The sequence below is a fragment of the Chelonia mydas genome, chromosome 1 (assembly GCF_015237465.2).
Source record: "Chelonia mydas isolate rCheMyd1 chromosome 1, rCheMyd1.pri.v2, whole genome shotgun sequence".
NCBI classification, from domain to species: Eukaryota; Metazoa; Chordata; order Testudines; family Cheloniidae; genus Chelonia; species Chelonia mydas.
In genome coordinates, this window is record NC_057849.1 from 222,935,477 (window position 1) to 222,961,052 (window position 25,576).

Here is a 25,576-nt window from a genome sequence, read left to right on the forward strand (position 1 = left end):
TTCTGTGTTTCGACACAATATGCCCCACATACTTGACTGAAGTCTGGCAGGAGATACACACGTCCAGTGAAAGTTTCAAACACAGGCTTGCAAATGATCAAAGACCTTCAACAAATATGTTTTGGAAAGACCTTCAGGGTCTTTGAAAAGGTTCATATTTCCAACCACCCTCTCTATTAACCTCTGGAAGGTTGTTATTGTTTTTGATTCCCTGTAGCATCTTCTCAAACTGGCAGGTGAAAGAAGTCCTCTCTTTGTCCTATTCTCCCAGAGGGATTTGATAGTGCTTGCTCTGGAGATCAAGAACGGAAAACCATTTGCTTCCCAACAAACAATCAAGGGCCTCATTCACTCATAGTGTACTGATCAGGGATCATCCTTTTATTCAGGGTCAGATCATCAATACACATACAGACTGTGACAGAGAGGCCTACTGGTGCCAGCTGGCTTAGGTCTGCTGTTCTGTTACAGCAACTCCTAACAGGTCTGACAAACTCACTACACCTAGCACATAGTATATATCCACAAAGACTATCATATAAGTCTTAAGTGAAAGCCACTGTCATACTGGTTAGGAATATTGTTGTAAGATGTATGTACAGATGATATACAAAGAGTTGTGTATATGTATTGAAAAGTTTTAGTCTGTCAACAGCCATAAAAGAAAAACAGATTTCTTCCAGACATGATGTAAGATGTGCATCTCTTTTCAAATGTAGATTAAGCATTGTAAGCCAACACAATGGAATCCCTATTTGCATACAGAGTCAGCAGGAAAATGGGAAGTCAACAGACACTGGAGGCTGAACCACTCCATAATTATATAGGAAAGCAGAGAGTCCTAACCTTGCTGTCCTAAACTGTAGTGTAGTATTGCCTGTGAAATGTTAAACAGCTGCTTCATTCTGTCCCAGAGGTAGCTGTCTGTCAGTGGTGGGTAAAATACCTATAGAATCCCTTAATAAATGAGTATCTGTACGTTTACAGGTGCAAGCTAAGCTGATATAACCAGTTTTAAATGGATGTGTGTGTCCACACAGAGATTCGCACTGGTTTAACAATTTAAAAAAAAAAAAAGATTTAAGTTACACCAGTACAACTTCTGTGTGTGGGCAGGCCCTTACCGTGTACAATTTAATACATGGCTGTTTCCCTCCGCATGTGTACAGTTTTTCTAGTTAGTAGGACTCAATGACAACTGAGGCTTAAAAACTAGGGGAGATTATTTGTTTTATTGAATTTTTTTTACTTGGTTTACTTGATTAACAGTTGCAAACAGTATACCTTTAACATGTATTGCTCTTATGACACTGGAGACCAAAATCTGATGCACTATTCTGGAGTATAGCATGAGTTACCCCATTGGAACTGAAACAGAATGAAGCCCCAGTATTCAAATTAGGAACTCTGCTTTGAGTACTTCAAGTTCAAAATAACTACACAAAGTCACAGATTACTGGGAAATTACTGACAATGCAAGAGAATCTATCAGTGCTGAGAGAATATAATGAATGGAGTAATAATTATCACAGAGAAGTCTTTGGCTAATTATAAACTTGCATCTGTGACCCACCTCCCTCTCTAGAGATGCTTAAACATCATTCAGCACACCAGTCACATCTGTAATCATATTATGACATTTCCTACAACCAGACTGGTTCAGGAATAATATTTGATTAGCTATTTCGGTAATCTGTTGGCTGATTTGTTTCTACTAGTTCTTTGGAGCTCTGGAAATAAAGTACTTTTTCATAAATATGTATGGCATACCCAACTTTGTCTTCAAGTTGAATATTACATTAGCCTGTTTCTGTGCCTCGAGGATGTGGCTGGGGCTGCATATCCCAACTTCAAACATTATAGCCAAGGGATAAGAGATGCTGTCTGCTGAGATTTCATCCCTAATTATTTCATCATTTGTTGATGATTTGACAAAATTCAGTGACCAGGATCTTTTTAATAACTTCAACAACTGTAACATATTTCAGGCTGAAATTGTGACCTTTTACTTCTCGGGATCTTGTTTGGTTAAAATGTATAACCTTGTTTAACTTCTTTAGCCTAATCCCTCGATATTTATTCATAAAAAAAATCTCTTGACCTAAATATTTGCAATTTGAGATGGGATATTCATTGGCAGTTATATTAGTACAGTTATGATGTACAATCATTTCAGAAATCATAGCTATTTCTTTTAGACATTTAATGTTGTTTATGATAAGAATGATCTCTCCCAATACTCAACAATAATTTCCTGGAGATAATAGTTAAGCCATAAATAGTGCCGATAAACCTTGGAAAAAAATTAACAGTTAAGCCATAAATAGTGCCCATAAACCTTGATTAATAAGTCACTTTAGGAGTGAAATAATTTGCATTATGAACTCATATTTTCCGTATTGCAGTGTAGAAAGATTATTGTAAAATCATTATCATCAGAGCACTTTACAAATATAATGGGTCATATCCTGATCCCAACAATACCCACACCCCAAGTAAATGGGCTGCATGCTAAGGAGGTCATAGGCTTTGGAGAGTTCAAATTCCTCCCACAAGGCTACAGAGCAGCTTCAGTGTACCTATTGGGTTCCGGGAAGAGACCCACCCCCCCAGCCTACAGGGAGGATCCACAGGACCTGGAAACCAAATGATTCCGTGGGACAACTAATGAAATAACAGGGACAGGAGCGCGGTCAAAGGGTTAAAAGAAGGGAGCCTGACGGGGACACCGAGCAGAGAACCCTGGACAGCGCCCACTGCTCCTCAAAGGCGTCAAGGGAGCCAGTGGATGCTGCCAAGGAGAACTCCGCCTGGATACATGAACGGACAGAGGATCGGAAACAGGCCCCACAGTCACAAGAGTCTCCATCGGCCAACCTCCTCTCACCGGTTTAATAGATGGCCGTTTTAGCCAGGGAGGAGGTTGACCAGGAGGTCCCGTGACTTTGTGGGGCCACGGATAGGAAGTGCATAGAGAAGGAGGTGAGGGGAAAAGTGCAGCCAAAAACGTAACAGAATATTCGTGAGGAGCCGGAATAGGGGCTGCAACCTGGTGCACTCCAAGTAAACGTGCGCCAGAGTCTCCCTCATGCCACAGAAGGGGCAGGTGTCCGGGACGGGAAAACTGCGCCAAGTACATGCCCGGGCTCACGGCCCCATGAAGGAGGCCAGCTGATATCCCTGGCGGGCCTCGGGACCGGGGTGGAGTATAGGCTGGCCCACCAGGGGCTCCTCACCCTCTAGAGGTGGCAGGAGGTTCTGCCACTTTGTGTCAGGGCGGGACGCGAGGGTGAGGAAGTAAAAGGTGTGGAGCATGAGTGTGTATAGGTATTTCTTTGGCGCGGTCTGGAAACGAACCGGCTGCAAGATGTGCATCCGGCTCACGGAGAAGGGGTGGGGAGGCCGGTTGGGTCCATGGGGCAGGGCCTGATGAAAAGGTCCGGAGGGCCTGGGGTGGAGGGTGGGCGGGGCGTGCCTTTGTGCAGTGTAGCTCTGCAGCTGCTACTGGAACATCAGGTCTGTAGCAGACTTCACAGCTACTCTATCTGCATGGAGAGGAAAGGGGTTACTACGTCCAATGAATCTGCAGTCATAGATACATTGGCTCCAAACCACTCCATCCCAAATCCACTACCCAGCATATTAAGAGCAGGGAGCCCGCAATGTGCTCTACAGCCTGTTGGGGGCGGCACAGGCCTCAATGGGGTTCTGCATATGCTGGTTTCCCCTGTCTGTGTAGGTGCAGTGGCAGTGATGGTGTTGGTGGTGTGTGTGTAGGGGGTGGGGGTGGGAGGGGGATAGGGTTTCAGTGTTGTATTTCGAAGATAAGGGAATACACCCCATCATCATCATGATTATTATTAATAATAATCAGCAGTACTCCCCTACATTTGCCAGGGGTATTTCATGCTGCTTTTTGCAACTCCCAATTTTGTTGTACAGAGGTGAAGCACGGGACAGGTAATTTTCTATTTAAATAAGGGACATCCCTTGTAATATGGGGCTGTTGACAACCGTTGATGATGGTGATGGCGGTGGGAGCGGTGGTCATATTGGTTCTGGTGCATTCTGGTCCTGTGTAAGGGAAAGGCTGGTTATTTTGCCAATACACCTATAAATGTAACACCGAATATTACAGAATAAATAAAGGTTTGGATCCTCAGTGTATTTCAAAGTATCTGAGTGAGGCATGGAGATATAAACTTCTGCTGAATTTAATTCACAAAGTGACTAAGAAGTTCCCAAATGTTTGGGATCTTGGAAGTTTAACAGACTGGCCGATATTTCAATCATTTTTCTGTGCAAAAGACCTCTGCTACTGGAAAACTGGTGGAAACCAATGACTATTATATCTTTTACTTTTGTCTCCCGTGTTTAATTCAGATTGGTAGCCTCTAAACACACACACATCTGATCCAAAGTTCTCTAAATCTTTGAACTGAAAATACACCATCACGCAGATTATTTGGCTTCTAACCTGAAGCCCTGGACGGCTTTCTCCACATATAATTTAGGACTCTTGCTGTACTAGAAAGCCCTAGCTACGCATGGCAAAGCAGCAATTGGGGCCGCCCTGTTGATGTTGACTGAACACTGCTCCTTTAAAGAGCCGGAGGAGAAGAGTGCATGAGCCTATGATGTCATCACGAGTAGTGCCCGTGAACCAGGAAGCGTGCAGCCCAGATGCTGGCTGCAGCCAGCAAGAGCGGCGAGTTGCATCCGTGCAAGAGGGTCTGTTGAATCCGCAGGCACGTTTCAGTGTTAAGTTTCCACTGGGTTATTAGTAACAAAGGTAAGTTTTATTTTTAAAACATTTTATATATATATATATATGGACAATATCCCTTTTAACTTGTAGTGCCACAGCCTGAACGAGCAGCAGCACCTTGGGTTCCTAATGCATTTAAGTAGATTGTGACACACTGCGTATATTGTCTGTGTCATTCGCAATTTATGCACTGGCAGCTGGCACTGCCTAATGAGTTAGAATCCATGTCCCCCTAAGTGAATGGGCAGTTAGGCAACAGCTAGGCATTGATGGTCATTCCAGTGCCTTTAGTAAGAGATGCTGATGTGGGTAACGTTATTCTAGCAGGCTGAAGACCTCTGTCAGTATGGGAGGCTGTTGTAAGCGATGAAAAGGCACCCTTGAATAAGAGAAGGGCCATAGAGATGTCAGGATTTTTTAAACAAGGGCCCCAAGATATCTCCCTCTTTTCCCAACTCTTGGTCCTCGGAACAGTTCTGGTTGTTTTTATTGATTGATTTATTTCTTGCTCTTCTGTCCATGGAGACCCATTATTTACCAAGTTTCAGAATGGTAGCCGTGTTAGTCTGTATCAGCAAAAACAACGAGGAGTCCTTGTGGCACCTTAGAGACTAAGAAATTTATCTGGGCCTAAGCTTTTGTGGGCTAGAACCCACTTCATCAGATGCATGGAGTGGGTTCTAGGCCACGAAAACTTATGCCCAAATAAATTTGTTAGTCTCTAAGGTGCCACAAGGACTCCTTGTTATTATTTACTGAGTATATTTCTGTGAAATTCTTTCCATGGAAAGAATTGGAACAGTTCATATTAACAAGGTGGAGGGGAGTCTTTACACATGTATTACAAAATGCCAGCAAACCATAGTACACTTAAGTGTGGTCTGCTCCTAGATTTTGCATTGGCAATGGTATAACTATTTCAATTAGGAGTGTGATTTTGTTTTTTAAATGGATATAATTATACTGGTACACCCCAAGGCTTGGATGCAGTTACACCAGTATAAAGGTCCTTTATATCACTATAGTTTATTTCTCCTCCTGTATGGGGAATAAATTAGACTGCTCTAAGCTTCTTTTTACCAGTATAACTGCATCCATTTTAGGGGATTATACTAGCATAACTATACTGGTATAATTAAAGCAGTACAATTTTTAAGTAAAGACAAGCTGTTATCTGCACTCGGGGTCCTCAATCCTACAGTGCAGTGAAAAATGGTGCTCTCCCTTTGCTCTGGCTGAGGATGTGATATGGTTTCCCAGGATAGGGAACAGCCCCAGCAGCTGGCACATTGAGGATTGTCATTTCATAGCCTGGGAACTGAAGTGTGGAAGTGAGAAGAATTATGCTCCTTCCCTCAAACCAATGCAATGAAGCAGAACCTTGGGTGCCCCACTGTATAGGGGCACATCACATCAGTCTTGTGTTTTTTAGGGAGTGGAAGAGGGTTTTGCTGAAAAAATGCTCTAATTAATGGAGACAGCGTGAGAATCTAGACATATGGATTCTATATGCTAACCTTTGCCATTGATTCACTGTGTAACCTTAGCCTTACCTACTCTATAGAAGGGGGAAATTGAGGCTAAAGAAATATTACTTATCTTGTAACTCTGATTCTTTGAGACTATTGGAGAATTATCACTCTTGAGTCTGAAGCCTACTGAAAGCTAACCAGAGCTAGCTCAGCACCTCTCCAATACATCAGCAGTTGGGAACATTCCAGCCATGCAGCATTAGTGGCCTCAACAATCAGTTTTAAGCCAAAAGGTGACATTTTCATCTATGTAGAGCCATAAAAAGGGCCCACCTGCTCTCCTCCTCCTCGGCTGTGACTGATGGAGCTGAAGCACAGCTGAGGATTGGGCCAAAATAACTTTTGGACAGGGTAGGGGGAAGAATTTGGACACCTCTACTTCAGAAAATAGGTTGTGCAGATCTAATGGTGAGTGAAACGTTCCTAAGGTTTACAGTAAAAAGTGTTCTGCCTCAGACAGTGGCGATAACCTATACTAAGGTCACATCTTATCTAGGTTACAGAGTAAAATATGGAAAATTGTCAGACCTGGCTCTTTTTTTGACAGCAACACCCAAGAAACTGGTGTTGAAACAAGCAGTTGGACCGTAATGCCTGTGTACTGTCCCAGGCCAAATAGCTCAAAGGATCCCTAAAATTAGGGCTGGGGAGAAGAACCTCCCCTAGATGAACAGACTGGCTAAGCACACTGACAGAGGGCTGAATAAGGGCATTCAAGTGCTTTATCCAGAGCACCTTAAAAATTCACAACATGGGGGGCTTATTTATGGGGTGGGACTAATTCATATATGGGTTCTGTGGGTGGCTACAGAAAACAGAGGCTTGCCTTACATCACTGGGTGCTCTTGGCGCTCAAGCTGACATACTGGATCTAGCTTTAATCTTGCGAGCTCAGGTACTGGTGCAGTGAAGCCATGGCAGCATGAGCTGCAGCATGGGTTGTACAAACCAACCCAGAACCCTGGATAATGCCTCGTGTGGCTAACCCATGATGAAACTCTCACTGCCCTGGCTTTACTGTCCCAGGACCTGAGCTAGTTGGATAAAGGCTAGCATGGGTAGGTCAGCTTGAGCTGCAGTCACACCTACTGACTGCAGGCTAGACATATCCTAGCTCAGCACGTGTTGAAGTAACTAGTCCATGACTGAAGGATGTACTCCATTTGTAAGCCATACTGAAAGAATGACTGAAGTTTTGCTGCAAACTTTTCCCATCCTATTTACAAATCCTTCTGGGAGACTTCTTCCACAAAGGCTTTGAGATGCTTGTTCAAGAACCCCAAACTTCCATACTTCTCCCCAGGAAAGGGAAACTCAAAAGTTAGAGTGGAGAGAACATCTGTGTTCTCCTCAAACATCCTCGGCCAGATCCCTGTCTTGATGGGATTGATCACTGCTATTTGAGACCCAGACTAGCGGAGTATGTTTCCTAGCTCACATGCTAGAGTGCTTGGCTACACTAGAATAGGGTTCATGTACTATTAGTGTGGGTGGGTGTATGTGGAAAACTATATATGTAGCGATATAACTTCGCTATGTATTTCCTGGCTTTCAGTGTTTTGAGTTTGGCACTATTGCCCCTTAAATTCTTTTCATAGGTTTTTTTTTTTTTTTTTTTTTAATACTTATGTGTATTTAACTAACTGGGCAGCTTTTCAGCTGTAACTCAGTCCATGCTACTTAGTGGATGGTGTTAAGCAAACCAGAGACATATTTCATGCAGATTTTAATGGAAAGGGCCAATCTCTTCTATATGCTAACTCTGAACTTCTTTCTAGCTATGGAGGAGATCCGGCATCTCATAGCAACCGCCTAATAACATCCACACACATGTACTCTACATCGCTGGAGCTATAATTTATGCTTGCCAAGATTATTTTAACAGTGCCTGTTTCTTATTTCTCAACACTTTATGTTCTCTTTTGCTGCATATTTCTGCTTAAAAAAATCACACCATGATTTTTGCAGTTTGGAAAGTGTTAAGTTTAGATTGTGTTTAAGAACAGTGGTACTTTCATCTGCATTTGTGTGGCCCACTGTAACTATTCTTAAATGGTAACCTGGAGGAAGGAGAGAACAAGCACTGTGATAGAGCATTCCTACCTTATTTTCCACCAGGGAAATTACTTTAACAAAGCAGTCATAAATTAACTTAAGTAGCGACAAAATCAGTTCAAGCAAGGAGGTGGCCTGATGCTGTACAACCCTAACATGCTGAGAATCTTCTGAGCATGTTTAGTTTTGGGGATTATTCTCTCTGTCATTCCTATCACATGCCTCCCCTAGAATTGTCACCCTTGATGGGTATGAGGAGGGGACAAACACTTGAGCTAGCGGAGAATCCCTATTAACAGTATAGAGCCAATAACACACAGTTGCGCAATTCTGATTCTAGCCACTAGAGGACATAGGTACATATACCGTATACACACTCACCACTTAATTACAGTATGCGGCAGCATTTAGGCTCATCATGGAATCCTCCTCACGATGCACTGAAATTCTTCTCAGTATATATACTCTTTCTTGGAGATGCCTGCCTAATCCAATTTTTTTTTTAATGTTGATGTTCTCTTTTCCTTGTTAAATCTTAAAGAAATATATAGATTGACTGCAGCATCTAAGGAGACACATTTTTGAGCTGTAGCTTGTGTTTAAAGAGTTCTTTACTCAAGGAAAGGATTTGATAGCATATTTTACAAACCCCCTCGACACACTGTGCATATTCAAAGATTCTTAGGACTTTCCAGTTACCACACTTGCTTTCATGTTTAAGACTGTCTTCAGGGCTAGTCTGATGGCGTTCTGGATTGCATGGCATGTTGCCGCTTGGGAGACAGATTTAAGGCTAGCCACAGGCTCTCTTTAAGTAGTGGGGCTAGGGCATGCTGTGGTAATACACTCAACAGCTAGAGGGAGGCTGTGCATTGCAAGTGAATAACAGCTAGCAACACTGAAATATCCTCCTGTCCTCAGGGAGTCAGATAGAGGGAGACAGGAGGATTTAATTCCGGGAAATGATCTCCTGGAGTGAAAGGATAAGTGAAAGTCATATGATGGCTACACTTCAGTTGGCCATTATTCTCAATTCCTGACTAGTTACCCTAAATCAAGGTAGGGTAGGTGAAAGGAAGATCTGTATTCATATAGGAGAGGTAGGGAGACAGCAAAGAAATGACCTACAAGTACCTGAGTGGCATCAACAGGAAGGAGCTGGGCAGGAAGGGAACTATTCAGAGTGGATTAACTAGAAATAATGGATGAAAGAGAAAAATGCTTTTAACAATAAGATTGATTGAACAACAGATTAGCTTTCTAAGGGAGGTGATTGCGTCCAGTGCTGATTTTTGGGTAAAACAAAGCACTCCAGAGTAATTCTGAATTAGCTGGGCTAGGGATCGGGGACCAGCTCCCACAAGGTACTGAGCAGCTCCTGCACTCTTGAGTTGAGGACACTCAGCACCTTACAGGATTAGGCCCTAAATGTTCTGGTAGGTTATCACTATCTCTAAATAATAGGAGAACACCCTGCATGGAAAACCAAGTCCCTGAAAGGGACTTAATTTGAAAGAATTAAAGGTGTGTCAGTGCAAGGTTTTTCTTGACCCTATCAAATTGTTTATCTGTGTGGGAACAATGTGTATTGTATAGTTTCTCTAGCTCTTCAGTCACTCAGGGGTCCTATGAAGGATCAAGAGTCAGTGCTTAAAATACACATTGTAAAGACCTGGGCTAATGAGAAGAGAAGCGCAGAAAGTCAGATTCCTTACCGTCCCTGACCCTGACCATTTAATGGTGATTTATTATTTCTGGCATGCTTTAAAATCTTACTAGCACAATGCTCCAAGCAGAGCAGCTCAGAAGTTTTTAGGAGCCCTGAGAGAACTGCATTTAGACCCATCCATCCAAATCCACACCATACATCAGTCAAGGGAACATTCCCTTATCCCATCACTAGACTAAACTGTGTCTTAATTATAAATGTTTTCTTGGTATTGAATTAAAATATATATTGCACCACCATCACCATGGCATGAGGGCATCTCCCCCCACCAGGTTTCTAACCGCACTTGTAGGTTGATGCTACAAGGTGCTGGGCACTCTGACCCCAATCCAGTAAAGCATTTAAACATCTGTTTAACATTAAGCACGAGTAGTTACATTCATTTCAATGAATGTACTCACATGCCTAAAGTTAGTAAGTGCTTAAGTGCTTTGGCTTTAGGACCAAAATGTTCTGTGCCTTGCAGAATCAAGTTGTAAATGAGCAATATTAACAAGTTTACCATTAACCACAAACTTGCCAGATAATTTTATTAAGATAATGTTGAAGTAAAAAGAAAACGGTACAGAGTTTAAGCATAGAAGTTTCTGGTTATCAGGGAATAAGGTACAGATTATCAAGGGGTGCGAAATTTGGTTTAGGAACGGTTGGCATAAGGAATACATAATCTGCAATCTCCCCGATTGGGGGTAAAAGTTTAACCGGTCAAAGTACAGACATTGAGATATGGGGGTATATTGTCCATATAATGGCTATGTTCAGGTGTGGAGTATAAAGTGTGTGAGTGGATACGATGATGGGGATGGATCTACCCTCATTTGGTGGGATTTAATGTTCAGTGAGTTTATGGTTCCCGTTCATATGGTCCAATGGAAAAAGTCTCTCAGTCCCTTTCCCATAGTTGATGCATGATGTCGTACCAGCTCACACCTCCTGGTACTGTCGGTGGCCGGTGATATGTTCGATGTAGATGTCCCTGGACTATCGGATGGTGTCCGAGACCATGAGGCGCCGCACGAGCCGTGTATAGCGTCAACTGATCCCACAGGTCTGCAGCACATGCTCGTTGCTGGGGTCCCAAGCGCCCAGGGCTCTGACGATCAGGGCATCCATCTGCACCTCGTAACCCTTCGCTCTCAGGGTGTCGGCCAGGGGGGTGTATTTTTTCAGCTTACGAGCTCGGGCTTCATGGAAGGCCAGGGTCCTGTTCTCAAAGGAGACGTGACGTCGACGAGGATGATCTTCTTCTGGGCCTCGTCGGTGACGACCACGTCGGGTCGCAGCGGGCTGTCAGTACCGGGGATGGCGCAGTTCACGGCGACCTCCCCCAGGCGCGATGCGATGGTTTTCACCAGGCGGTTCTGGGTGGCGTTGTGGCGCAGCTGCCAGGCTCTGGAGTGGGGCTTGCAGCTGCACAGGACGTGGGGCAGGGTCTCGTTGGAGTAGCCGCACTTCCTGCAACGCTTGTCTTGGTTCCCGTGGCGGACGGCTCCATTGAGCGGGACGCAGTTGAGCCAGGCACGGTGGATGAACCACCAGTCGGCAAAACGGGTGAAGCCGCCCCCGGCGAGGAAGCGGTTGCTGGCGTCCCACTTGCTGGTCAGTTCGAAGGCTTTACCCTGGTCCGGTTTACACTTCAGGGTTTCCATGTACAGTGAGTGGATGGCTGCCTTCAGAGTCCTCTCCAGCATGCCCCTGGCGCCCGGGGTGACTGTGGTGTTGTCGTTGGACCTGATCTGCAGCACCAGGACTCCCAGCTCCTGACGCTCCTCGCACCACTCCCAGCGGCAGCCGATGCGCTTCCCGAGGCGATGCATGGCAAACTTGCCAGATAATATTACACATCACTGGAACAAGGCGCTTCTTCAGAAATTCCCCATTGTCTGAGAGGATGTGGGCATTTTAAAGGAGGAAACCGATACCAACACCTGGAAAGATTGAGTCCCTTTAGGCCACTGCTTCACCTGTAATGATTACTAAGGGTTTATTTTTTAAATGTTGTTCCTCCTTGGGAGTTCTCTGGAGCTTTGAGACTGTGTGTCCTGCCCAGCAAAGGAATGGTTTCTGGTTGATTCTTCATGTATTGCATGGAGAGAAAATACTATTTCCTGATAGTGAATTTGTTAGCATGGCCTCTCAGTCTACTTCACTGAGAAAATACTAGAGAACACTTGGTTAGGGTATGAGGCTCAGGAAAAATGCTGTTCCAGTTGCATCAGCTACATCAAGTTTCATGTAAGTGTCTCACTGCTTTGAGTCCAATGGAAGCACTATAGGTTCACCTAATCCAGTCACTGCCTTACAGGCAGGATCACATGATTTTCAACTGCTGTAGCCAGAAATGTTTCTACATATACGTCATTCCTTCCCTTTAGTAGTCCCTGAGCCATGTCTATTCTACATGCCAGCAACTCCTTTCTGTATCTAATCTATTTCAATTCAGAACCCCGAGTTATCTGGTCTTTTAATCTGAACTCACACACTCGACAATCTATGAGACCCCTCAGAGATACTGTAATTTGATTTTATTTAAATGCCTTACTTCAAACAATCCTCACTGGCCCACAGTGCATTCTTTACCACCATTTGAATGATTGCAATTTGGGTCACCAAATTAAACATACAATACTCCAAATGAGGTCATAGAATCTCATTTGGATACAGGGATGTATTTGTTTTGCTACTAATTACACATGGAGGAGTTTTTTGGTCATCTAAAATGCAGGCTTCACAACTGATCCTTTTAAGTGCATTTTGTACATAGCTGATTTTAAGAATCTCTGCTTGAAAGAATACATTGCACATACACAGCCCAGATCTAATCCAAAAATCTCAAAGCGCTTTAACAGGTTTCAGAGTAGCAGCCGTGTTAGTCTGTATTCGCAAAAAGAAAAGGAGGACTTGTGGCACCTTAGAGACTGACAAATTTATTTGAGCATAAGCTTTCGTGAGTTACAGCCACTGTAGCCACTGAATGCATCCGATGAAGTGAGCTGTAGCTCACGAAAGCTTATGCTCAAATAAATTTGTTAGTCTCTAAGGTGCCACAAGTACTCCTTTTCTTAAAGCACTTTAAGTGTCTCACTGCCCCTTTGAGGAAGCTAAAAGATGTAGAGGGCTCCCACAGAGATGAAGTCCCCTCAGGCATTGACGATAGTAGCATCATTAGAGTATGAAGTGAGGAAAAGGCTGTTCAGTTGAAACTGCTGGTGAATTTTAGTTACAGAGGAATATGAGAGAGGCTGTTCCTGAAGTGAACTCTGCTCGGGAGACTGAGATTAGCACACTAAATCCCCAAACCTGCATTATGATCTGTGTGGAAAGAGTGCTGAACCTGTGTGGCGTCTCCTTGACCTCAGTCCATTGTGATCCTTGCAAGTGCAGGATTCGGGCCCCTTCCTCCTTTGGAAAGTGTCATGTACTATTTAATGACAGGTGGGCAGGATCCCCTTCTTAATTCACCTGAAAAATAGACCCTCCAGCAGCCCAGGGCTCCCTCACACTTTGCTGGGATGTTCCTACAGTACTGACCCCAAAGGAAGGGTCCGAACCACCAGCACCAAGGTGAGAGTCTTAGGAAGAGGAGGGTCTTTAAACAGAGGTGGGGGGGAACCAGAACACAGTCTTAACTCCATTCTTGGCCCAAGTTTCAGGGCCACCCCTCCCAGGGGTCTCTGGCACTCCAGTTCCTAGCAGCCTCCTGGCCTCAGCGGATTTACCAACTTTGCAGTTTCTTAAAACCAGATGCTACAGGCCTCTCCCCCACTTACTCACTCCCCCTCCCCTGGGACTCACCTGCTGCCTGCAGAGCCAGCCTGGGAGCAGACATGGAGCCTACCTGCCTCACTGTTCTGTATCTCACCCTGGCCCCTCCCAGTCCCCAGCCCCAGCTAGCAGGGAGCAGGTTGGGAGTGGCATTTGCAGGCAGTAACCCCCTATTCCAGCATCCCTGCAGGCAGTAACTAGACATTTGGTGTCCAGTCAGTACTTCTGATCAGACACCGTACATGTCCCCTTTTGACCAGAATTTCTGGCTGAAAACCAGACGTGGTAACCCTAAGCCTCAGTCAGCTCTGCTTCCTCACTGAGGTAGCATCTACAGCAATGGTTCCCAAACTTTAACAGCTCGTGAACCCCTTTCACTAAATTGTGAAATCTCGTGAACCCCCTCCTAAAAATGAATATTTCCAGGGATTTAAGTTTAAATTTCTTCCTCACTCCTTGGGGCTCCTGCTACTGGACCCTGTTGACCGCTCCGGTCAACCGAGCTCCACTGAGCTCGGGCTGCAGGTCCTGCTGATAGCCAGGGGTTGGGCTGCCAGCCCCAACTGCCTGGCTCCGCTCTCCCTGGGGCTTGGGCTGCCAGCCCCGCGCAGAGCGCTGGGGTTCAGGCTGCTGGCTTCCCCGCTGACGGGAGCAGGGCTCGGGCAGCCAGCCCAAACGGCTCAGTCCCGCTCTTCCTGGGGGTCGGGCTGTCTGCCCTGCAACTGGGTCCCACCTGCTGCCTCCAATGCGTGGGGTCCTCTGGCCGCCATTAGTGAAATTTTTCTGGCAAACCCCCTGTACCATTCTGTGAACCCCAGTTTGGGAACCACTGATCTACAGGGCTGCTTCCCTATGCCCCTAGCTCTAGGGACCCACCACAGGTGCTAACACCTCTTCACTGTAATCTATCCCCCCCAGCTGCCCAATAGCAGCCCTTTATAAGCCCAGATGGAGCCCAGCTCTCTTTAATTAGCTGGACTAGAATCACCTGCTCCAGTCCAGGGAAGCTGGGATAAGTCTATCCCCAGAGAGCAGATACCCTTTGACAGGGTCTCGTTCACTTGCTGACCCAGCCCAGATCTGACAGGGTCACGGTACAAGATGGTACTGCTGTTGGACCTGAAAAGGTTAGGGGTTGGTAGTAGGAAACTGGAAAAAACAGAACTCATTTTTGATAACTTTCAAATATGACACAATAGTTGTGCCCATGGAATTGTGCATTTGTACATACAAATCAGGCAACTTTGTGTGCAGCTAAGTAGCCAGGTGTTTGTTTGTGGATGTGTGTTAATTTGGTGCATGCACATATACAGTACTTGTGTTAAAATTGGTTGCATGTGTCTGATTATATCAGAATGCAATCTATAACATGCATCAAACCAAGCTTTTTGAAAACTCAGAAAGATGTGGCCTGGGTTGAAAATGAACGGGAACTAGAGAGAACACAGTTCTTACTGTTGATTAGCCAAGACTTTGAAAACCGTGCATAAAGGTAGGCCCCTAAAGCCCTTTTTAGGCATGTTGGCTGAAATTTGCAAAGCTGTCTGGGGGATTTAGACACATAGGCTGTTCAAATCCTCAGGCAGCTTTGAGAAATCTCAAAGGCCCTAAATGAGCAGCGTGCTTACTTTTAATGGGGGACACAGCACTCAAAAATCAGGCCACTTGTGAAGGAGCCTAAATACAGATTTAGGACCTTAGCTGTAAGCACCTATTTAATTCGCTCTACCCCCTAAAATAATAATAAAAAATAAATGGTTTTCAGTGTGTGAAGAGAAGAGAAAAGGTAAAAAGAGGATCTCCCTTTGATGTTTACTCTTTAGGTCCTTTGCGCTACCATCCAAAATTCTTCCTCTGATATTGGTGAGGCTAGACAGGACTACTGGAGTAGTTCAGTTTAATTACCTTTATGGGTGCTCCCAATACTGTATTTTGAATCTAAAATGATTTGTTTTCATGTATGTAGCTTTATAGATGGATTCCCACAAAGAAGCCCAGCCGAAAGGAGACTTTGAATGCCAACTATGTGGGCTAACAGCCCCATACAGCTATTATGGGCAGAAACCCCCAAATACTCATTCTGTTGTGTAAGTACAATCTCTTCTGGGGTAGGTCTCATTGAACGTATTTGGATTTTATAAATCTCACACTGTGGAATGATGCAATATTGCACAAAATGCCCTGTATATCAACTAATTTGTGCCGTAATTAATGCCGGAGTTAAATGCATGTGGTAAACTACATTTTGTAGGGCTGTTTAAATAGTTTTTCATATAATATATAACTTAAAGATCTTTAGAAATGTATTTGCCTGAATTAGACAGATCTCTGCTAGAACAGGTAGGTACAGTCTGGCCCAACAGCTGTGCAGTCAGAGTTCAATCTTGCCATATGCCAAGCTCTCCAACAAACCACTTACCCATGTGCTTAACTTCAAGCACATGAGTAAATCCATGGAGTCCATCCAAGTCAACAAGACTTAAAATTAAGTACATGCTTAGTGCTTGGCTGGGTTGAGGCCAGATCGCTGAGCACGCTGTAAAATGGTAACAACTGTTGATCAGTACCAGCTTGGCCTGGCATTGGACCATGACTTATGGGAGACAGTCTTGCCTCATCAGGATGGTCTCCATATATGAATCCAAGCGCCAGCAGGCTTCTAGTCTCCCTCTAGTCGGAAGAACGAAGAACCATGTTTTTGCAATGGGGACATAAGAGTGTGAAGACAAAACTGGGTTATTCAGTGAAATGGAAGCATAACCAAAGAAGTTATTCCCCATACTCTCCTAGTTCATGTTTTTCTGTTCTGCTCACTATTTCTAATGCAAGCTGGGCAAAATTCAGGGTAGAGCAGAAGACATGCCCAAAGACCAGGATTTGCATCAAATAAACCCTATGTTAAGGGTGTAAATGAGTCTTCATGAATACACAGTGCCTTGCCTAGGTGTAATTAATCCTTTGTGGCCTAGTGTCCTACAAGGCTTATAGACCAGCTTTTCTACCCAGAACCAACAGCTATAATGCTTTAAATTCCAGGATAGTTCAGTGTTTGAGTAAACACCTCCCTTCCCCCACATTCCCAGTTACATTAAAAGGGCAGCATCGGGGTATAAGACTATTTTGGGGTTTTTTTTGTTCTGTTGTCCATTTCACTGTGAATTTAATTCTGATTTAAATCAAACTCATCCAATAATGAGCCAGTCTTGCAGGGCTGTGAGCAGACACATAATTGACTTCATTGAGGAGCCACCTGGAGCACCTTGGAAGCCCAAGGCCTTTGTCTTTCCCGCTCCTGAAGCTGCCAACTTCTTGCAACGCATCACCTTAATACTCTTGAGCAGGGATCAGCAACCTTTGAGAAGTGGCATGCCAAACCTTCATTAATTTAAGGTTCGCATGCCAGTAATAAATTTTACATTTACAGGGGCCCCCCAACGGAACCCCAGACTGGCAGCGGGCTGAGCGGGGCCGGCGGCCAGGACCCCGGCTGGCAGGGGCTGGGCGCTGGAACCCCAGAGCAACAGCGAGGCGAGCGGGGCCAGCGGCTGGTATCCCAGGCCAGCAGCAGGCTGAGTGGGGCCGATGGCCGGGACCCCGGCTGGCTGGAACCCCAGACCGTCAGCAGGCTGAGCGGGGTGGTGGACAGAACCCCAGACCAGCAGCGGCTCACCTGGTCTGGGGTTCCACCGGCTCCTGCCAGCCGGGGTCCCAGCTGCCAGCCCTGCTTGGCCCACTGCCGGCCAGGGGTTCTGTTCACCCTGGCTGGCAGTGGGCTGAGCGGTGCCGGCAGCTGAGACCCCAGCTGGCAAGGCGCCGGCGGCCGGAACCCCAGACCATCAGCAGACTGAGCAGGGTGGCAGACAGAACCCCAGACCAACAGCGGCTCACCCAGTCAGGCTCCTGCCAGTCAGGGTCCCGGCTGCCGGCCTCACTCAGCCTGCTGCCGGCTGGGGGTTCCGTTCACCCAGGCTGAGCGGGGCTGGGGGCCGGGACCCTGGCTGGCAAGGGGCCAGTGGCTGGAACTCCAGATAGTCAGCAGGCTGAGCAGGGCGGCGGCGGGCTGAGCGGCTCAGCCAGCCGTTGGTCTGGGGTTCTGACCGCTGGCTCCTGGCAGCCAGAGTCCCGGCTGTCGGCCCCACTCAGCCCGCTGCCGGCGTGGGGTTCCGTTCACCCAGGCAGGCAGCAGGCTGAGAGGGGCCGGTGGCTGGGACCCCGGCTGGCAGCCGCATACCTGTAAAAATTGGCTTGCGTGCCCCTGGTTGCCGACCTCTGCTCTTGAGCAACAGTGTAGTCTGAGTTGGTAAGAGCTAAAACGAGTATTTCAGATCACTTTATTGCTGCCTGCCAAACCAGCACTGAAGAGAGGGGGCGGGGAAGGCTTGTGAATTTTGTTTTACTGTTAACTTCATTAAAAAAAATAAAATGGTTTGAATCTTTTGGTCCTTCAAAAAAACCCACCCAGCTCTTACCAATGAGAGTTTGAATTTTAAGTTTACAGGAGTGACATGGCTAGGAGTGGTAAAGGCATTTACATGTAAATGCAGAACTTTTGAAACAGACTCCAAATTAAAAACCACACAGTTGAAAGGACTGTACTGAAGAGGTGTTTAATTTGGCTACGTAATAATAAATCTGAGGGTTAAATCAATGTGGTTAAAAGTTGTGTAGAATACCTATTATGGCAATAATAAAGAATCGGTTGCTAAGAGATCTTCATGTGGAAACAACAGACACAAGTTGAAATTGGTTTTTTAAAGCATGGAATTATTTTCTTCTAGCCTCCTGGAAGAAAGCTATGTCATGAAAGATCCTTTCATCCCTGACAAGGACAAATTCCTTATCCTTGGATCTCAGTGCAGTTTGTGTAACAGACGGGTGTGTGTGGGCACAGTAAGTAACATGTGATACATGGTGCATATTTTTGCTCTCATTTTTCTTCCAGTCTCAATGACCTATTGGTGAAAGATCAAACAGCAACAGGGGAGAACCAAAGAGTCTGTTTGCTTGTTTGTTTGTTGTTTTCAATGAGCTGCCTTTTTGTCCTGCCAATGCTCATAAACATTGTTCCATGTATTAAATGAGAATGTGTACAAACTTGCTGCAGATTATGCTTACAAAAGAATGAAATTCACACTCCCAACTGAAGCACTCTTTCAGTGAGTAGAAGTGCTAGGGAGTCGTAGATCTCTTTCCAAACCTTCAGATCCCTTTGCGATTACAACAAACCATGGGACAAATTCTACCCCCTCTTTACTGCCCCAGCAATGGATAGGGGTGATGAATGTACCACAGCTTGCTGGACTTGTCCCACCCCCAGTGCAGCCACAGCATAGTGCCTCCATAAGTCCTTTCTGTTGCCCCTCTTGCACGCCCTGCTGTAGGAGTCACGCTAGGGCAGGGGACAGAGCGGAGATTGGGGTATGGTGTGATAGCACAAATGGGCAATTGGGACATTTCAAATGCCGATGCAAGGCAGCATTTGTTGAGGAAGCAGAGGAAAATACAGAATATTCTACAGGAGAAGGATAGTGAGGCCAAATTCCTCTACGTTCCATTGATCAAGGTAATATTGCAGGAATGTAGCATAGATACGTTTGGGCCAGCAACACTGGGTCAAGTTCAAATATAACTCCTTTGACTTCAGAGAAGTTACACCAGGGATGGATTTGATTCCCTATGTTAATTGGGGCAAACATTAAGTCATAACATCTACAAGTTTTCTAAGACTTTCTCCTGATAGCTTTATTTCCCCTTCTTAAATTTTCTTCCATTGCTTAGATTCATGGAAATCAGAAAATTATCAGATGACAAACTGAGATTTGTTTCTTCTTTTAAAGACTTGAGCCATTTGAGGACTTCAGTGGGAAATGGATTGAACCCTTAAAGATTTTATCTACCACTGAGTTCTTTAGCAATGTAAAGGAGTAAATCAGGCACCCTTTACTGATTACATCGCTAAATTCAGGATATTTTAACAGCTGATATACATAAGATTTTCAACTGGTATTTTCAATTCCACCAATTAAATTTATCATGGATTCAGAGTTTCAGCCAAACACTCTGAAACTCTTATAGGAAAGTGAGAGCTACCATTTGTCAGTTAAAAGGATTAGTGCAGTTTATTAAGTGTTTGAATTCGTTTGGGCCTAGCAATGCATTTGGGCCATGAGCAGTGTTCTGTTAGAAGCCTTTCTAATTTTCATAAAAGAACCACAACCCTCTGACAACTAGTAGATCATGCACCTTTTTCTGTATGAGCTTTCAAGATTTTCCTAGATAGTATCTTTCCTAACAAAAACCTGTGACAGTGACAGCAATAAACATGCCCACCTCAATAGCTAACCTGAACAGGCAAAAGAAAGACAGCTAAATCAGTGGGATCAGGGCCACAGATGTGCAAGGAATTGGGAATACCTACCAAACTGGCCTGACTTGATATAGAGCAAAATGTGTGAAGATGGTTACTAAATGCATTTAGCAATAACACTTAGCATTTCCGTAGAACTTTTCCAATGTTACCTAACTAATCCTTTTGATGTCCATGCGAGATAGGTAAATATTCCTCTTTCATGTAGGGGAAACTAGGACATGGAGAGGTAAAGTGACTTGCCCAAGGCCATACGTGGAATCAGAGCTAGGATTAGAGCTCAGGAGTTTGTGGCTCCCAGATTTGGGCTCATCCCAGTGGACTAATAAACCTCTGAAGCTAAAGAAAGTCACACTTCATTGGGGCAGTGTGGTAAATAGGCAGATCAGTATGTAGGACAACTTTTTAATAATAGCAGGTTGCTTTCAGTTCTTCTGTTAGTGTGCAATGGTACAAGAGAAACATCTGGCAAAACCGGACCTGGCTCCCCTTAGGTGCGACCAAAAATGCTGGATTTAATTTGCTAGCTTCCATTGTCTGGATAGGTCTGACAGCTTTTAGCTTCAGTTAGTCTGGAGATACCGTTTAAATTTATCAGGCAATAATGGGTTCACTTTCATCTGGAAAGTGAAAAGGAAAAAGCCAGAACTTCAGCAACACAGGCTGAATATACTCACTAGCCAAGGTGTTCACTATATTACCTTAATCTGTTTTCCTAGTCTTAAATCTCACTGAGGTCATTTGCTCTGATGTGATTCACAGCACACATTATACTGGTGGTAATACTGAGAGCACTGTGTGAGATGCTTTGTTTGAGTCAAGCATTTGCTTGAGCATAGATGATTCCCTTGACTGTTTCAACCCAAAATAAACCAGCAGAAGAGCTATTTGTACTCTGTTGTGGGCTGTGTAACTTAACAGCAATATCTTAAAACATCCCTGGCCAATGTATTTCAGTACGGTGTATAATGCCATGCAAAGAAAGCAGTTTTAAAAACTCCAGGGTCCAATACATCCCAAAGGGGGAAGTGATAAATATACGGCCAAGGGGTCAGATGTTATTTTAAGGGTATTTTGCAAAAGCGGGAAAGCTGAACAGATATAGATTTTTGAAGGACTGGGAAGTGAATTTTGCTCTTTAATGCTGACCACAGCAAAGGCTTGACTATCTGCAGAGTGGGGGCATGATAGCGGGATTCTTAAACAGAAGATGGTAATGGACTGCTGACTCCCAGCAGGACAAGCATCAAAGAAGATCTTGAATACACCCAGCGTCTACATCTTAGAAGACTTAAGTACAATGCAGAGTCTTGTGATTAAAGCAATGGGCTTGGGAAGCCTGGGTTCAATTCCCAGCTCTGCCCTAGACTGCGGGTGTAATCTTAGGCAAGTCTCAATCTCTGTGGGCTTTAGTTCATCATCTCCAAAAGGGGATACAATGCTTCCTTCTTGTCTACTTAGGTTGTAGGCTCTTCAGATCAGGAATTGTCTCGTCCTATATGTAGGGACAATGCCTAGCATAGCGATGCCCTGATCCCAGGTGTGACCTGCTAGAACAGAAATAATAATAGCACGGCCAATTTAAAAACTGAAAATCACCACTCTGTCAGTGCCATTATAAAGAATGAAGAGCAGCCAGGGACAAACAGACAGTAGGCTGTCTAGATCGTATAACAAATACCTTTTCAGACCATGTCTCAGAGATGGGGCTTTTCAAGATATAAGTATGTCCTAAAGTGATACCAACCTGTCTCAGTACTGAATGCATGAAAGAACCAATTTACTTAGTACCTGTAAGGAAACCATATAAAGGCGCATTCTTCATTAGCCCTGAAGAATAATCATTATCCCCAAGAATAATCCACCAGCAATACCAATGCCAGCTCCATGCATGGAATCGCAGGTGGAACCTAGTGGTCTACACCAGCAGAACCATAAACTGTGGTCCCACTACAGGGCAGAGAAACAGATACATTAATAACCTTGTCTTCAAGGTTGGCAAACTTGTGAATTGCAAATTGGATTAAAATATCCCAGCTATGCTTTCACCTCTTCCTTTATAAAAAGTACCTGGCTAGAGCCAACTGGATCAACATTTTTGGGCCTACAGCATTGGCTAATCATCTGTGAAATATGCTGGATCCAAGAGTCACCGCACAACAGAATCAGGGAAAACATTGGCCTTATTCACAACAGATGTGGCAGTACCCCAGCAAAAACTCAAGCAGAAGCAATCTACATGGCCAACTCCAATTTAGCTACAAGAGTTTTGTCCCCTCAATATCACCTTTTTTCCCCCCCAAAGAACTAATTTAAGAAGGCAGTGGTAAATGGATAACTTCACAATTGAATTAAACTATGTTTTAGATTCCATTGTTCATTGATAAAGCATTTCTGAGGAGTTCACCACCACAATATCTGTGTATCTGGATCTGTGCCCCCAGCAACACTAAGCATATAGAGCAGCACAAAGAATAGTACATTTTGTAGTGGGCTATGGACCAAGGTGCAGCTGAAGTTACAGTAAAGTTAGGCACTGCCATAAGAAATGGTCTCTCACATAACCACCTTTGTAGCAATGTGTAAGGACCGCAATTGCCTTTAACCCTGAATGGGGGTTGGAGGGAGAAAGCTTCTTGTGGCTTCCTACCCTGCTGAATGAACCAGGAATGATCTCCCCATTAGTGAGGAAGCGACATGAGCTGAATGGAGGAGGGAGAACAGTGAATACAAAGTCTGGTTTATAGCAGTGGTTCTCGATGACCAGACCATGGACCAGTGCTGGTCCCTGAAGTCTCCCTGACACAGCTTAAGATGGCAGCAAGCCGGTCCCTGGGATCAAAAAGGTTGAAAAACACTGTTTAGAGAAGCTGTAATGTAACCAATTCCATTTTTCTGTACTGCTAATTACATATATCTATCTATATTTTTATTTCTTTTTACAGGAATGTAGTCTATTCTACTCAAAAAGGTTCTGCCTCCCCTGCGTTAATGAAAACCTACGGGAGTTTCCTTTGGAAATACAACAAGACTTGGAGAAAAGGAAGTCTCATTCAAAATCCCACCCCACCAAAAAAGCAGATGCAAGAACTTAAATTAAAAGCAACTGGAAGAGACACCGCTCAGAGGTTGTGTTTTTTTTGTTTGCCCTAAAATGTAGATTTTTGTAATGATGATGTTTAGGCAGTTTACTACCAGTACAAGTATTTTCATGACAGTGCTTTAAGTTAGTTTGGATTTAGGTATTCCCATGCAGTGTTTGCAATGCAGGCACTCCAGCACTGGGCTGCTGCAGGAGAACCAGAAAGGGAAGCAGCCAGGCCTGTGGTCACTGACCAGGTTACATGTAATGCAAATATTAAACAGCACAAAGGATGGAAAAATAGGTCAGAATTTTAGTTTTTCAATTTTCATAAGCTAGGGTGTTAGACATTTTCTTTCAAGTGTTATTAAAAATACAGGCAATGCTCTCAGCTGGTTTGTCAGTGTAGTTTGACTGAAGACCATTTACACTAGCTGAGAATCTGGCCCATAACAGTTAACTTGACAATATCACTTCACTAAGGTTATGGTAGGCAAAGAACCTGATGCCTCCTGACTCTTTCCACCCCTAAGTTTCTGTTCTACAGCACGAGATCACAGAGCGTATCAGAACGGATATTCATAGAAAAGTATGTTGTCTGGAGGCCATTGTGTCAAGACTATATCTGCTTGCAGAAGTCATCCTGTGGCATTAAACCTGCAATGGAACATATCAGCTGATACTTACAAGACTGCAACCACTTTTCACTTCAACTTCCAATGAGGTGGAAACAACCTTTGGGTGGGGCAGTGGGAAAGGGTTCCTTCCTGGGTGCAGCGTTTCCTTTACAAATTAGAAAAAGAGAGTGCTTTCCAGATCATTTTTTGATCTTGACTGGACAATATGATTTACTTGGAAATAATAAAGTTCAGCCAGTTAACTCTGTCAGATTAACCCTTGCCTTTCTTGGGCAATTAAAGAGAAATTCAAGAGACTTAAATTAGGCTGTGACAGTTTAAACAGTTGAAATGATGGCCTTTATTGATTTTGCTTTACTTGCATGGGATATTTTATATAAAAATTAAAGTCAATGTGAACTGTAACCTGATTGAAGTTTTTTTATAACAAGTAAATGGTTAATTTGCCAAAATAATTAACTCTTGACTGGAGTTAGCTGTACCAGGCGATTTGTTTGAGATCAGTGTTGAATGAATATTTAGAGAGATGGACACAGAGTGCAAGATTTTGATCTGCTAGGGCTGCAGATTCATACTACATTGACTAACATGACTGAGTGCTGGACTACCCACTTATTCATGCAGTGTCAGTTAAACAGTTGTCATAACTTTCACTCAGTGCTGACCCAGGCCAGATTTTAGCTAGTGGCCTCGATCAGGGGTTCTCAAGCTTTTTCTTGCAGAGACCCCCACAATATGCTATAAAAATTTCATGGACCACCTGTTCCACAGCTACTACGGTTCTGCATATCCAGTAGATGAAAAGCCAGGGCCGGCATTAAGGGGTAGCAAGCAGGGCAATTGCATGCCACAGGGGGTCCTGCAAAGCTAAGTTGTTCAGGCTTCATCTTCACCCCTGGGTGGTAGGCCTCAGGCTTCAGCTTTCTGCCCTGGGCCCCAGTAAGTCTAACGCTGGCCCTGCTGTCGGGTTTATTTTGGCAGACCCCCTAAAATTGCAGCCCCCAAGAGGGCCCCAGACTCCTGGTTGAGAACCACTGGCCTAGAGGTCAAACTCCAGATCTCATTACTATTCCTCTGAGCCATCTAGTCCCACAGAAAACAGCTTTGATATCTTAACTAAAAGCGTACTAGTCAATTCCACATTGCTTGTGGAAACAGTAGTGTCCAGTCATCTTAAAGAAATGTAATTTAGACAGCAGGGTCTTTTTGATCACTACAGTACCTGTGTATTATAATGATATGAGGGTGGCTTCTGCTGTGATAACAATATCACTGGTGAAAAAATTGCAAGGCTGAAGTCAGGTGGTTACAACAAAGAGAAACAGAGTCCAAGGGCTACTCCGTGCAACTACTCACAAGAATATGGCTTATAGGATTGGACTCTTAGGTCTCCCACAGTCCTGGAACTGGTTGTGTATGGACACCTTTGGAGCCATATGGAGTTCCAGGGAATGCAACAGGAACAAAGATGTTTGCTAATAAATTGCAGGAGCAGGACTTATTTACAACTTAGCTTGCAAACTTTTGAGCTATGTGCTTTTTATGGGAAAAAATTGCCTTTGCATAGATTAATAGCACTGCACACTTCTATGGCATCACACAAACAAGATCAAAGAACGTACATGCTTTTGCATTATCTA

At 44.4% G+C, this 25,576-nt stretch overlaps 1 protein-coding gene across 4 annotated transcripts; it reads left to right on the forward strand.

Annotated features, from left to right (window-relative positions):
- Positions 1–4,633: 4,633 nt before the first annotated feature.
- CDPF1 (cysteine rich DPF motif domain containing 1) lies at positions 4,634–24,341 on the forward strand. Of its 4 annotated transcripts, none has more exons than XM_027820732.3 (4): positions 4,634–4,792; positions 15,816–15,936; positions 18,628–18,739; positions 23,162–24,341. In XM_027820732.3, exons 2-4 carry the CDS (start codon positions 15,824–15,826, stop codon positions 23,309–23,311), a joined length of 375 nt encoding a protein of 124 aa, XP_027676533.1. In that variant the 5' UTR covers positions 4,634–4,792; positions 15,816–15,823; the 3' UTR covers positions 23,312–24,341. The 4 variants fall into 4 exon arrangements, with proteins under 4 accessions (XP_027676533.1, XP_043391038.1, XP_043390990.1 ...); XM_043535103.1 differs by having other exon boundaries at positions 4,636–4,792; positions 15,824–15,936; XM_043535055.1 differs by lacking the exon at positions 4,634–4,792 and adding an exon at positions 14,847–14,976.
- The last annotated feature ends 1,235 nt before the right edge of the window (positions 24,342–25,576 follow it).